Consider the following 15,274-nt stretch of genomic DNA (forward strand, 5'->3'; position numbering starts at 1 on the left):
CAATCCTGGTTTGAAATACAGAACCAAATATTGACTTTCTGGACTACTCATTAATAATTACTCTTTCTCATTTAGGGAAAAACATCTGGTGGAGCTACAAGAATTACAGCTTAGAAAATCTGTTCGACAAGTCACGTCAGCTGAAAAAAGTCAATAATGGTGTAAAGATCACCCCCATTAGACATTTTAATAAAGCCAGTTGCATAAAGGGAAAACCACACACTTGAATTCACTACTGTATTCATACTAGTTTACTTTCATTTAGTAAAATGCCGAACTGACCACAATTTGTTCATCCCTCAGTGTTTCAATTTAATAACCCTCCAACGTGTTTCTTGGATTGGCTAACTTTAATTCAACTTTTTCTAATTTTTATAACAGGAGGGAAAATCTTAGCAATTATGTAATCCCTGAGATAGGTAAACAGACATATTTCATAATTCGGTATATTTGTGAAATTATTTCAACCATCAATTGATATTCCCTTCAGATTTTGCTAATGTGGATCACAGCTCTTATTTTGCAGTACATTATTTAATACGAACCCCTAACCCACCTCCTGTATGTTCTTTTTCCCAGCTTCCCTCGCCATGCAGTAAAGAGAAATGCCTGTTTTCTGCTGGCCTCAGGGTGGATTCTAGTTTATGAAATTTGTGAATTCTGTCTCTGGAAAGACTAGTATTTGCCCTTCCATCGTGATTTGTAACCTCTCTGGTGTCAAACCAGCCAAGATCCTTCTTTTGGACTACATTAGCAATCTCAGCTACAAGATCTGATTCTGCCTTTTCAGTAGGGTTATACTTATGTACATGAACAACATCTTCCCTTTCTCCTAGCAGCTTGGAAATGAGTGAATAGAAATCACCTGTACAGAAAAGAGAAAAGATAAGGGGTGGGGGAGGAGGAAGAAGAATATAATAGATTATAAAGTTTTCTACACTTTTACCAAATTACAGTAGCATGAAACTATTCATACAATTATTGGTATGGCGAGAGCACAAGAATTGTTTTTCTTTTTTCATCAATCTGAATGGAAAAAAGACTATGGTAATTAAGAGATATCAACACTTTATAATCCTTCATATACATAATAATGCCATTTTTTCCTGATATTTCAGGCCCAAAAAAAGAGTGCATTGCTTCTCTAAAGGTGTTTTGTTTTTTTTTTTTTGAAAAAAAGAATGTGCCCATGATTTCAGCAAGAATTTCAATTAAAAATATTTACAGAGCATTCTGCTGGATTTATGAGTGAAAGTACTGCAGACTTATAAAAAGAGAATTTTTTGTCTTGTCAATTTCTCTATGTCTGAAGTCAGGTGACAACAGGCATGCATGTTAAAATATCTTTTTTGAAAATTACTACTGCCTTTGAAGCTCCAAGCTACAAAAAAGAAAAGCTAATGTACAATAATATTAACGTAACATGTTGAAGAAAGCTGACTCACTAGCTACAAGATATATTTACAGACAATTTTAACTAGACATAGTATCATTCTTCAGTTCATTATTAGAGGACTCCTTCCTAAAAATCACTCCCAAAGCAAACCAGAAGCAGTTGTACCTACAATATTATAACAAATGAGCATGTTTTCTCATAACCTACCAGGACTGTAGCAAGCTCTAGAATTTTGGCCCAACAATATAGAAAAAGACATATGACCTTAAGTGTAAAATGCAGATTTTCCTGCTAAAATTAGACTGGTCTGAAGTGGTTTTAACCAGCCTGATTTATGTTTAATCTTGTAAACAGACTTAAAATTGCAACAATGAGGGATATCCTTACAGATTCTGCTGCCCTAAATCAAACTAGCTTATAATATATTACATATACTTTAACAGCTTCCTGTCACTTGTGCAATCACTGAACATTTTGCTGTTCTAAGCAAATGTCAGTTCTGTCTGTATGTTAGAGCCACAGGGGAAAAGATATTCAACTAACAAATTATCCTTTTAATTTGTGGTAAATATATAGCAGTGACCCTTCCATGTCATGTACGTCTAATGAGATGAATTCAGATTTAAGAATTACTATTTTTTTGAAATTACGTTTATAGTACCATACACATTTTTAAGTTAAAGTAAATAATAAGTAAGAATGATAACCGTCTATGGTTAAACTGAGCATAGGGAAAATTAAGTCTTTCAAAAAAAATCGAAAGAGACTCTGTCATGTTTATAAACTGTCTTAGTTCAATTATTTCAACTAGGCTTCTAATCCCTGGACTCCAAAGTAGACTATCCCAGGTGGAAATTTCTGTCAGATTATAATTGCTGAAGTAACAGGGCCAACTTCAGCAAAATGAACAAAGCAAATTAGACCTGAACAAAATTTGTTATGCCATATGTGCAACTATGCCTCATAAAACCTATCCAGAATGGTAGCCTACATGCAGATGCATAAACCCACAAACCCAGATATTTAAATATCCATTTATATAATCATCTTTGAATATAACATATTTATTTTCCCACAGGATCTCTCTGAATTTATGACTGGGGCAGCTCGTATGGGCTGCTATTCCCACTGCCTGTACTACTAACAGCTACACAAACATATTTTGTCCATTAGCTTGCTCTCTGAGAAGCAGAGTACAAGTTGATAGAATCTTGACCAAATTGCAAGAAGGGCTTTATTTCTACCTAAAGGACAACACCCTATCAGTTCTAATAATTCTGAATCAGATTTGAGCACCTTTCTCTGGGTTTAGTTTTAGTTTCTGCTCTTAAGCCTATGGACTGTCTGGAATAGCAATTCTAAAACAGGGGTCAAAAGACCCCAGGGAGCAGCAAGCATATTTCAGGGGGTCCATCAAGCAGAGCTGGCATTAGACTATCTGCTGTAGTGGGGCAGAAAGCCAAAGCCCCATTGCCTCAAATTCCATCACCCAGGCTTGAAGCTGAAGTCTGACCAGCCTAGTTTCATGAGACCCACTGTAGTCTGGGGTCCTGGGCAATTGCCCTGCTTGTCCTAACACTGGTCCTGGCTTTTATATGAAGAAAAACAGTTATTGTGACACTAATGGATCGTTGAGTTTTTATAGCAAATTAGGGGAATTTCAGAAAGAAAAAGGCTGAAAAATGTTAGTGTAGAACAAGTCTATCTGCACCTATTGAGGCTCTAAAAGGATGGGTGGGTGCAGGAGAGATAGAACAAGCTTCAGAGGTTTTGACAAACCCCCTTCCCACCAATGACTAACAGGACTATTTATACCTCCAAAGCTACTATGGAATCAATATAAGGATCTGTGGACTCAGATATAAAAGACAAGGACTTAACAAGAGAGTAAACATCCAGGGGACTTGAGCTAGAAACCCTGAGCCATGGCCAAGTAGTCTGAGATGCTGCTGCAAAAAAGCCTGTCACGTAAGCAATAATCTTATTTGAGAGAGCTTGGAAAAGGTAGGTCAAAGTGTCCAAGATGGAGAAGCATCTGTTTGAGAAAGAAAAAAAAAAGTGGTTGGGTAGAAAAACCTGTGTCAAAGAAGTTAAAGGTCTTTTGGAGGAGGGAGAATGGCAGGAGTGGAAACTTATCTGTATTTATCCTTTCGGATGTATTTGTCAGGGTCCTCAAGCATGGGGACTTCACAAAAACACATTGCCTATTTAGCGATCTGAGGCCATCTCTTGCTTAACCTTTGAAAATGCTCAATTGATCAGGCTTTTTTTGATTGACCTATTAGTGTCATATTAACACAACAATGGGAAGAAGTTTGGGCTAGCTGGATTACTTCACAGATGCATCCTGAGAGTTCCTCATGGCAGACAAAAGAAAGGCCACTGGCTGTTTGTCTTTGTACCACTTGAAAACTGCCCCAGACCTTGGTAACTATTGAGGAGCACTCTCATATTACACTGCTTGAGTCAACCACCTTGCTCAGAGTAAAAGTTATCATGAGCCTTGCATTCAGAAAACCCCAGGTAACAACATGGCTATGTGTGAGAAAAACTTCAATGAATCTGAAATCAGACTTGCTTATGCTACTAAATCTGAGACCACATTTACTAAGCATATTTTTGTAAGCTTTAAAGTCAGTTTCTTAAAAAAATCTAGCTTTGTTATTCTTTTAGAAAAAAAAGACTTTTGTTTATATGACTTTGTTTATGAAATGTGGTAAGCCAGCTGCATCCACTTAACTATTTTCATTTACATAAAATGAGGCATCATGCTAATAAAAAATATTTTCCTTGACAATGCAGTTCACATTTATGTCATGCTTTTACTGGAATATATCTTCATGTGTACCTGTTATAAAATACAATAATTTTCTAAAAACCCTGTGTATTGATTTCCATGATCAATTTCCATTTCCCCAGACAAGTTACTGATAGCTCAAGTAGTTTTACAGTTATTAAATGCTTCTACAGTCTTTTCAACATTAAAGAAAGTAAATAGGCAAAGTCCATAAAGAGTTAAAATCACATTACTTCACAAAGAACATAAGCCTAATGGGAAATCCACTGACGATCCAAACATCCCATTTAATTTGGCTATTTGTTTTATTTTTCTCTCTCTCTGCTCCTTGAATATGCAGTCTATTCCCACTCTCATGACTTTCTTTGCTCTAATTCTCTACTGGATCACTGGCAATCTAGTTTCTTCCTTTTCAGCTGCACTGAAACAGCATTTGCCAAAGCCATTAGCAACCTCGTTCTTATCTAATCAAAAGACGCCTCTGTTTTCATCTTCCAGAAGTCACTTTCAGCACTGCCAACTATCATCTCAATTTTGAACATTTGCCATGACGTAGAGTCCTGGTTCTGTAACAGTAGGGATATACCCCTCTAACACCAGCATTTTTCAGTGGCTCCACTTCCTCAGAGTTAGATCAGTCCTCCTCTGCATTTCTCCCCAAACCCTATCTAGGGCTATATCTACATGGCACCCTAACCTTGAAAAAGACAGCTACCTTTTCTGTAGCTGATGTTCTTTGAGATGTGTTGCTCATGTCCATTCCAATTTGCGTCTGCGGTGGTGCAGGCCCAGGTGCTGGAAGCTTTTTGCCCTAGCTGGCAGCCCCCTAGGGTCAGTGCAGTACCTCCTGCAGTGGCGCCCGCAGGGCCACCCATATATGCACCACCCAACCCGCCCCCCTCTCAGTTTTTCCTTGCCAGCTACTCTGACAGAGGGGAAGGCGGGAGGGTTTTAGAATGGACATGAGCAACACATCTCGAAGAACAGCAGTTACACAACAGGTAACTGTCTTTTCTTCTTCAAGTGACTTCTCACGTGCATTCCAATCTGGGTGAATGCCAGCAAATGCCTCGGAGGTGGGGTCAGAGCTCCGGAAGGAGTGCAGGACAGCCCTGCCCACTGCAGCATCTTCCTGTGCGTGCTGTGTTACTGTGTAATGCGCTGAGAACGTGTGAATGCAGGACCAAGTGGCTGCCCTACAAATGTCCTGGACAGAGACCCTGGCCAAGCAGAGGACGCCTGTGCCCTGGTAGAGTAAGCCCTGATCAGGGGAGGGGGAATCCCCACCAGTTTGTAGCACTCTCTGATACAGGCCACTATTCAGGAGGAGATTGGGTGCCTCTTCATCCTGTTTGCAACAAACAACTGCAGCGATTTCTGGAAGGGTTTGGTCCCATCCATGTAGAAGGCCAGTGCCCTCTGGACATCCAAAGTGTGTAAGCTCTGCTCCCTAGGGGAGGCAGGGGGCTTTGGATAGAACACCGGTAAGGTGATGTCTTGGTTAATGTGGAAGGGGGAGACCACCTTAGGCAGAAATGCTGGGTGGGGTCTCAACCTGACCTTATCTTTGTGGAACACCATATAAAGTGGCTCCACCATCAGGGCCCTGAGCTCTGACACCCTTCTGGCTGAGGTAATGGCCACCAGGAATGCTGCCTTGTAACTAAGGAATAACATGGAACAGGTGGTGAGGAGTTCAAATGGGGGAGCCATAAGCTTAGACAATAACAGATTAAGGTTCCATGTTGGCAGGGGGGCCCAAACCTGCAGTTTGACCCTTTCCATTCCCTTCATGAACTTTTCACCACTGGGTCTGAAAAGACCGATGACATTCTGGACCCTGGATGAAATGCCGAAATAGGGGCCAAGTGCACTTTCAGGGAGGATAGTGACAGCCCTGTCTGGCTTAGGGCCAACAAGTAGTCTAGGATATGAGGTATTGGGGCCTCCCCTGGGAATAACCCCCTTTGAGTGGCCCATATGGTAAACCTCTTCCATTTGGCTACATATGTTACCCTCATAGAGGGCTTCCTGCTGTTTTAACAATACTTTCCTGACAGGTTTGGAGCAGGCCAACTTGACTGGTCTCAGCCATGGAACCTCCATGCTGTGAGATGCAGTGTCTGGAGATTGGGGTGCCACAGTCTCCCCTTCTCCTGTGTCAGCAGATCCAGGAGTAGCGGAAGCACCTCTGGGTCAGGAACAGACATTTCCAAGAGGGTCAAGTATCAGCGTTGCCAAGCCCAAGCTGGGGCCACCAGGATAACTGTTGCTCGGTTCGACCGAATTTTCAGCAGTGTTTGGTGGATGAGCGGTATCGGTGGGAAGACACAAAGCAAGGGTCCAGACCAACGAATGCTGAAGGTGTCTGCCCAAGAGCCTGGGCTTCGGTTCTGATAAGAGCAGAACATCCTGCACTTTGCATTGAGATGCGTGGTGAAGAGGTCTACCTGGAGATGGCCCCACCTCTAGAAAATTGAACTCAGTACTTTTGTGTGTTGTGATCACTCGTGGTCCATGAAAGACCTGCTGAGATGGTCCGTGAGTGAGTTGTGAGCCCCAGGCAGGTAGAATGTCCTCAGGAGAATCTGGTGCTGGAGGCAGAAGCCCCAGATCATGAGGGCCTCGAGACATAGGGGCGACGAGCGTGCGCCCCTTTGTTTGTTTATACAGTACACTGCCGTAGTATTGTCTGTGCTGACTGCAACACACTGCCCCTTCAGTTCGCTCTGAAACACTTCACATGCCAGCTGAACCGCTCTGAGCTCCTGCATGTTTGCGCGGAGCTGAGTGTTGGTCTTGCTCCACAGGGCCTGAGTCTGGCGGTCCCCCAAATGTGCCCCCCAGCCCGGTCCGAGGCACCTGTGACCAGGAAGAGGGAGGGTTGCGGGGGATTGAAGGGCACTCCCATGCAGAGCGACCGGGCCTCTAGCCACCAGTGTAATGCCCTTAACACTCTTGGTGGGACTGTCACTAACTTGTCTATATTGTCCCTGACAAGTCTGTATACTGAGGTGAGCCACAGCTGGAAACAGCGCATTCGCAACCTGGCATGCTGGACTACAAATGTGCACGCCGCCGTGTGGCCCAAAAGTCTGAGGCATCCCCTGGCTGTTCTGGTTGGGAACCTGATCAGGCCTTGGATGCAAGACCCTGCCCTGGGGCAGAAAGGTCCTGGCTTGCTCTGCCTCTAGTCGGGCACCCACAAACTCCATGACCTGAGTTGGGGCTAGTACAGACTTTGCCTCATTCACTAGGAGGCCTCGTGTGTCGAATGTCTCTTGTATCAGCTGCACATGTTGCACCACCTGCTGCTGTGACCAACCTCGGATCAGCCAGTTGACTATGTAAGGGAAGAGATGCACCCCCTGCCTGTGCAGGGAGGCTGCCACTACTGACATACATTTGGTAAAGACTCTCAGGGCCGAGGAGAGGCCAAATGGAAGGACTGTGAACTGGTAATGGTCCTTCCTTGGCACAAACTGGAGGAACCTCCTGTGAGGTTGCTATAGATTGTTATATGGAAATACGCGTCCTGTAACTCAAGAGCAGCAAACCAGTCTCCTTGTTCCAGAATTGGGATAGTTATGCCCAGGGACATCATACGAAACTTTATCTTTTTCACAAATTTGTTCAGGTTTTGCAGGTCCAAGATTGGCCATAATCCCCCTTTTGCATTCAGAATTAGGAAATAACAGGAATAAAACCCCTGCCCCCAGAACTCCTGGGGAACTTCCTCTATAGCTCCCTTTTGTAGGAGGGCCTTCACCTCCTGCCTGAGAGCTGTCTCGTGAGACGGGTCCCTGAAGAGGGACGGGGAGTAGGTGTTGGTGGGGGGGTAGGAAGAAAATTGGATAGCATATCCCTTTTCTACCGTGCGGAGGACCCACTGGTCTGACATTATGTTGTGCTATGCATGGTAGAATGGGGGTAGTCGGGATGAAAATAAATACTTAGCTGGAACTGTGAGGGTGGCTGGTGTGTTGCTCCTGACTGCCCCATCAAAACTGGTGTATAGACCCTGGTGGGGGTTTTTGGTGGCTCTGCTCCTGTGTCTGGCGGCCCTGATGTCTCCTATTATGGTGGCCCCTTCTCCTGTTCCCATCCCATTGTTGTTGTGAGAGCTGTCTGAACTGGGGTCTCGGGGTAAAGAGTCTCCTCTGGGTCGCCGGTGTACAGAGACCCAGCAAGTGTAGGGTGGTCCATGGGTTCTTCATCCTAAGAAGCCTCTTATCAGTTTTTTCCGAAAAAAGGGGAGGTCCTCTATGGACTACTGCACTTCCTGAAAGAATCCCGAGACCTGAAGGCATGACCCCTTGTCATGGCTATACCCAAGACCATGACTCTGATGACTGCATTGGCTGCATCTAAGGCGGCCTGCAGTGCTGCTCTAGATATGAGTCTTTGCTCCGATACCAGAGCCATAAATTCCAACTTGGCATCTGGCAGGAGCAGTTCAGCCAAACGGTCCACGGAGCTGGCTATATTGCATGCATACCTGCTAACCATGGCCTGCTGGTTAGCGATTCTGAACTGTAGGCCACCTGTAGAGTAAACTTTCCTACCATACAGGTCTAGTCTTTTGGTGTCTTTGTTTTAAGGGGAGGGCCCCAGGACCCCCTGCCTCTCCCTGTTGTTCGCAGCATCCACGACCAGGGAATCAGGGGAGGGAGAGCGAACAGACGTTCATTGCCCTGTGCTGGGACAAAATACCAGTGCTCGTTTTTTCTGGCCATGGGTAAGGCTGAGGCTGGAGTCTGCCACACTGTCTTTGCTGTGTTGGCAATTGTCTTTATAATGGGCAGTACCACCCTGGTAGGTCCAAATGTGGAAAGAATGTTTGTAACAGGGTCTATTTTGTCCCTGACCTCTTCTGCCTGCACCCCCAGACTCTGGGTCACCTTTCTCAATAACTGCTGGTACGCTCCTCCATCCTCCATTACTGGGGACGCAGAGGATCCAGCCAATGCCTCATCCAGGGAGGATGAGGACGAAGGCATTGTGCCCTCCAAGCCCATCGGTGTGGGGGGTTCAGGCACCTCCATTTGAGTCCCTGGCACCGCGGTTTGTGGTGCCGTGCTCGGTGCCTGGGGTGAAGTGCCCCCAGTGGCCTATGGTACAGTGCCGTGATGACGGTGACACTTGGTACCTGGGATGGCACTGGTTCTGTCAGTGTCGGTGCCCATGGAACCACAGGTCCCAGTGCCTGCAGGGGTGGTGCCCACATTTGGGTCGGTGCCGACTGCACTGGTGCCAAAGACTCCACCTGATCTCTCGGAGGGGCTCCCAACAAAGTGGTCAGTGCCGATCTCGGCACCTGGGAAGTGCTGGGCGCCCTAGTCAGAAGTCCCACAGCAAAGTTCTGTGCCTCATGGATGCCCATGGAGTCCAGAAAGGCCATTGTGGGGCACCGTGGAGGGGGATTTGCCACTCCCCCTCTGAGGGGCATCAGGGATGGTGTCGATGCCTACTGCAGTGGGATGATCTTGTACTCCCACTCTGAGCTGAGCAGGAGTAAAAAGAGTCCAAGTTGGATGCAGACGCTGACGCCAATGACCACGGCAGTGCCGAGGATCCCGTTGTGCTGCTGCAAGGCACCGAGGGAGGTGACCATTTGTGGAGGCCTCACTGGCCTCAGGAACTGTGCTGGAGACCCTAGAGACTGTTCAGATGCCTGCATCCAGGGCAACGAAGGCTCCCAGTGTGGCGTCTGCAGCGGCATCATGATTTGCAGGAGGCCTTGTGCTGCACTAAAGGCCTCCGGCATCGAGGGTACTCTGGGAGAGCGCGGCCTTACGCCTTGCACTTGAGTGGACACCTGCACTTCATGACCCTGGTCACGGTGCTATCTGGTGGACTCTCCTGAGGATTGCCGTCGCCTTCTCCTCTCTTGGGATCGACCCCAGTCCCACCTCCTCTTCTTGCGAGGCACCAGGGACCGGCTCTTATGGCGTCGGGAGATGCTAGGCACCAAGTCCTGCTCTCGGCGCTGGGAGCTTTCCAACAGCACCGATGGTGCCGGAGCGCTCTCCACCGACAATGCAGTGCTCTGAGCTCCCGCCAGGGAAATGTCCAGCTGCAAGGCTGATTCCATTAGTAGTACCTTCAGCTGTTGAGCTCTGTTTTTCAAAGTCCTAGGCTTTAAAGCCCTGCAAATAGAGCAGCGTTCCCGGTGGTGGGCCTCACAGAGGCAACTCAGGCAAGTCCTATGAAGGTTGCTTTTGGGCATTTTTCTAACACATTTTGAGGAGGTTTCAAATCCTGGGAAGCCTGGCATCCCCTGGTGCCAAGGGGGGTTTAAGTTCCACCTCGGCTCACTAAGTGCTAAATGAAACTATTTACAGATGAAAGACAACTATCTAAACTATTTATAACTGTTTTCACTATCAACTAATTTAACAATAAAAGCTACCAGCAAACGCTCAACAATGAGGGAGTTCCAGGAACTGACAGTGTGGCGAGAAAGAACCGAGTGGGGGGCGGGTCAGGCGGTGCATATATGAGCGGCCATATGGGCGCCACTCCAGGGAGTGCCGCACTGAACCTAGGGCAATTGACCAGGGCAAAAAGCTTCCAGAACTGGGCATGCGCTAGCACTCACCCAAATTGGAATGCACGTGAACAATCACTCGAAGAAGAATGAACTGTTCTGGCATGTGGCACTGTCTAAATGGGGCCACAGGCTGAAATAAAGCACTATTTTAAGGAATCTCTGTACTCCTCCTGTGATGAGGTGTACAGGGATGCTGAAATAGTGCACCCATTATCTCAAAAATTGTTTCAAGACAACAGACACTCTACTCCAAAATAGCACTCACCATGTAGACCTAGCCTTGGATATCTCAGATATCACCTCTAGACTGGAGACTCCTAAACATCCCTTGACCTCTCAGACCAACACCTATAACTCTCCATTTCATTCTGAGTGTCTCATATCAAATCAGGCTCAGCATGGTGGAAGGTGAGCTCTCTTACCTTCCAAGCTCCCCTTTTCCTCTAGTAGTAGGCATCCTTCGATCCCGAGGGATCATAGGTTTGCGCCCCAGTTGGACTCATTCGAGCAGTGTCTTCTGTGGCTGTGCAGTCCAATGCGGGAGTGGCAGTCCTTTCCGCACTGTGAGCAGCAGTAAGCAGATGTCACTCTGGTATCACGGGCACGGATTTTCCTGAGGGCTCTCCTGTCTTCTGCTTCCTTCACCAAGGTAGTTTCATACATAACAAGAGCTTCCTTCGCTCCCTGTTTCCAGGCATGCCTGTCTGAGGCGAGCGAATGCCAGGTGTTCACACTGATAGAGAGAGCACTGAGGTCACGCTTGCACATGTCCTTGTAGCGCAATTTAGATCGCCCTTTCGGCCTCTTTCCAGACGCCAGTTCGCCGAAGAGGAGGTCCTTCGGTATTCGGCCATCCGTCATGCGTGAGACATGGCCCAGCCAGCGCATACGCCTCTGTTTGAGAAGGGTGAACACGGAGGCGGTGCCTGCCCTCTCAAGCACTGCGCTCTTGGGGACCTTGTCCTGCCATGAGATACCGAGTATGCGCCTGAGGCAGCGCATGTGGAATGTGTTGAGCCGCTGCTCTTGTTTTGAGCGCAAAGTCCATGTTTCACTGGCGTACAGCAATGCGCTCAAAACACAGGCTGTGTAGACCTGCACCTTGGTGTGTACAGTGAGCTTATTGTTAGCTCATACTCTCTTTGTCAGCCTGGAGAATGTTGTGGCGGCTTTTCCAATGGGCTTGTTGATCTCGCTATCAAGTGACAAGTTGTCCGAGATCGTCAAGCCTAGGTACATGAACTCATGGACAACTTCCAGTTCATAGTCTAGCATGTTGATAGATGGCTCGTTACCCACATTTTGGCCCATCACCTGGGTCTTCTTTAAGCTGATTGTGAGGCCAAATTCCACACATGCATCCTCAAAGTGAGTTGAGTGACTGCTAAGCAGCAATAGCTGCATTGTCAGCAAAAATGAACTCCCTTAGACTCTTCGTAAGCACCCTGGTCTTCGCTCTAAGCCTCGACAGTTTGAAGAGGTTGCCATCCATTCTCGTGCAGAGAGAGATGCCCTCTGTAGCAGTTCCGAAGGCATATTTGAGCAAAACTGTGAAGGAAGATGCCAAACAGCGTTGGAGCCAGCACACACCCCTGCTTCACTCAGCTGAGAATCTCAAAGGGTTTGGATGTGGATTCTTCATATATGACGGTCCCCTTCATGCCTTCATGGAAAGCCCTAATAATGCTGAGCAGAGTTGGGGGACAGCCGATCTTAGCCAGAATCGCAAACAGACCCTTTCTGCTGACGAGTTCAAATGCCTTGGTCAGGTCGATGAAGGCAACAGACAGAGGTTTGTTCTGCTCCCTGCACTTTTCTTGTAGTTGCCTAACAGAGAAAACCATGTCTATGGTGGACCGTTCAGCTCTGAACCCACACTGAGACTCAGGGTAGACTCTCTCCGCAAGAACATCACGTGCAAACAGCTTCCCCATGGTGCTGAGAAGGGAGATGCCGCGATAGTTGTTACAATCGCTTTAGTCAACCTGGTTCTTGTAGATAGTCACAATGTTAGCATCCCTCATATCTTGCGGTATGCTGCCTTCTCTCCAGCATTGGCAAAGTATTCCATGCAGCTCTGAAACTAGGGTACCGTTGGCGCATTGGAGGATTTCTGAGGGAATACTGTCTTTCCCTGGGGCTTTTCCAGAAGAGAGTGCTTCTAGCGCTTCGCTGAGTTCCTCCAAAGTGGGTTCAGCATCAAGTTCAGTCATGGTGGGCAGAGGCTCGATGGCATTCAGGGCTCTCTCTGTAACTATGGTCTCTCTGGCGTACAGCTGAGAGTAGTGTTCCACCCAGCGTTCCATCTGCTTGGTTCTGTCCTTCAAGACCTCGCCTGTGGCCGACTTTCTTTGTGATGGACCGATGGCCTGCTTGATCCCATCGTACATTCCTCACATGTTACCAGTGTCTGTGGCCTGCTGAATCTTGGAGCAGAGTTGGAGCCAGTAATCGTTGGCACACCGCCGAGCAACCTGCTGCACTTGACTCCGAGCAGACCGGAGCGCCTGCAGGTTCACCTCACTGGGAGAGGACCTCTATGCAGCCAGTGCCTGTCTCTTCTTCTCAATCAGGGGCATCAGCACTTCAGTGTGGGCTTCAAACCAATCAGCAGACTTGACTGTCTTCTTCCCAAAGGTAGATATCGCAGTATTATAGATAGTGTCCCGTAATTGCTCCCATCTGTTGCTGATATCAGTGTCGTCTGGGCGGGGCAAAGCCTCTTCAAGTGCTTGGACAAACTCGCATACTTTTGAAGGATCACGAGTCTTGCCAGTGTCAATGCGCGGCCTCCCTTCCTTTTTGGAGCGAAAGAATCCTCGCAGCTGGATGTGCACCTTACTACACACGAGCAAATGGTCAGTGTCACAGTCTGCGCTGTGGTAGCTATGTGTCACCCTGACATTACCTAAATGGCTGCGTTTGGTGAGGACGAGGTCAAGCTGGTGCCAATGTTTCGATCTTGGGTGTCGCCACGAAACTTTGTGCTGGGGTTTGACATTGAAGAAGGTATCGGTTATGCAGAGATCATGTTGGGTGCAGAGTTCAAGGAGGCGCTGTCCGTTTTCATTCATCTTCCCTGTTCCAAACTGTCCCAGACAGGCTGGCCAGCTGTAGTGGTCACTGCCAACTCTGGTGTTGAAGTCGCCAAGGATGAATAGTGGCTCATGGGAAGGTACCTCACTGATGGCAATGCTAAGTTCATCATAGAACTTGTCCTTAGCTTTCTGGGCAGAAGTTAAAGTAGGCGCATAGACGCTGAAGATGTTGACCATGCCCACTGGTGTTTAAAGCTGGATTTTCAGCATTCTCTCAGTTCCCACATTTGGTGGTATGACTGAGCCAACTAGGCTGTTTCTGATTGCGAAGCCAACACCGTGTTCCCTGGTCTCTTCTGGAGACTTCCCATGCCAGAAAAAGGAAAAGTCCTTCTCCCTGAGACATCCAGAGGATGACAGCCTTGTTTCCTGGAGGGCCACGATGTCCATCCACAGTCTTCTCAGCTCTATCAGTGACAATAATTCCACTATTTTCCTTGCCATCCAATTTATAACTTCCATATTATACTGAGTACTCCTCTCTCCTCCTCTGCCCCAATCTAGGATGTCTCCAAGCAATAGTGCCAGTGAGCTCTCTCTCTGCTACATGATTTGTATGATCTACACTAACATTGTTTAGATTGCCTGAGTTTGCATTACCAGCAGTTCCAAAATACCACTGTATGCAATCATCATATACAAAACAGCACGTTAAAATCTTTTAAGATTGTATTTACATAAAGCTCTGAAAAGTTAGGAAACTTCAGTATTACCTCCCTTGTGCATGTGCATTATGATGCGCTCTAACCATACGATCATATATTATTTTTCCCCATGGTTGATTCTTTGTCATGGTGAGGTGGCTTGTATCTCTCAATGACCCAGAGAGCTATGCTACTGGGTACTACAGCTCCTGGAAGGGTCACCCAAACTGGACAGGTCAAAGGGTAAAGACCAGACAAATTTGGATCACCTCTCCGCAAGGTAAAAGGGTTTGGCTTAGGGTAAAAAAACCACAAAAGTTACAGAAACGTCCCACAAAGAAACTTACAACTACACAAGTCTTGGCAGGAATTGGCAATCCACACGGATTCAGCATGAAGTGTGGTAGGGAAAGCTGAAAGGAAGCTGCCCCACAGATGACCCTTCTCTCACTCAGAACAACCACCCAGTTTAGTATACGGAATGCTGGGACAATGTATCAAGTGGGAAAGACAGCTCATATAGCAGCGGAGAGGAAACAGTACAAGCTTGCAGTTTTGGACTCGTGTGAGACAAGATGGACGCAATCCGGGCAGCTATGCCTAGCAACAGGTGAAACCATTGTCTACTCAGGACATGAAGAGGCAGGTGCACCACACACACAGAAGGTGTTGACGATGTTATCAAGAGAGGCTTTAATGGCATGGACAGCAGTATCATCACACATCAAAGTGCAAAAGGTACTGATTTTGCATGTTATGCACCAACCACTGAAGCAGATGAGGAGC

At 46.9% G+C, this 15,274-nt stretch overlaps 1 protein-coding gene across 8 annotated transcripts in view; it reads right to left on the minus strand.

Moving 5' to 3' along the window:
• PAM (peptidylglycine alpha-amidating monooxygenase) overlaps positions 1-15,274 on the minus strand; it is a 273,477-nt gene that overhangs the window by 49,735 nt on the left and 208,468 nt on the right. For 5 of the 8 annotated variants that reach the window (XM_074995276.1, XM_074995274.1, XM_074995273.1 and 2 more), the window contains exon 15: positions 557-865. The exons of the other annotated variants lie outside the window; for them this stretch is intronic. In XM_074995276.1, coding sequence (XP_074851377.1) covers positions 557-865 — 309 coding nt within the window. The remainder of the gene's footprint in view (positions 1-556; positions 866-15,274) is intronic. 8 annotated transcript variants of the gene reach the window in all.

This window comes from Carettochelys insculpta, chromosome 5, assembly GCF_033958435.1.
Source record: "Carettochelys insculpta isolate YL-2023 chromosome 5, ASM3395843v1, whole genome shotgun sequence".
In the NCBI taxonomy this organism is placed as follows: Eukaryota; Metazoa; Chordata; order Testudines; family Carettochelyidae; genus Carettochelys; species Carettochelys insculpta.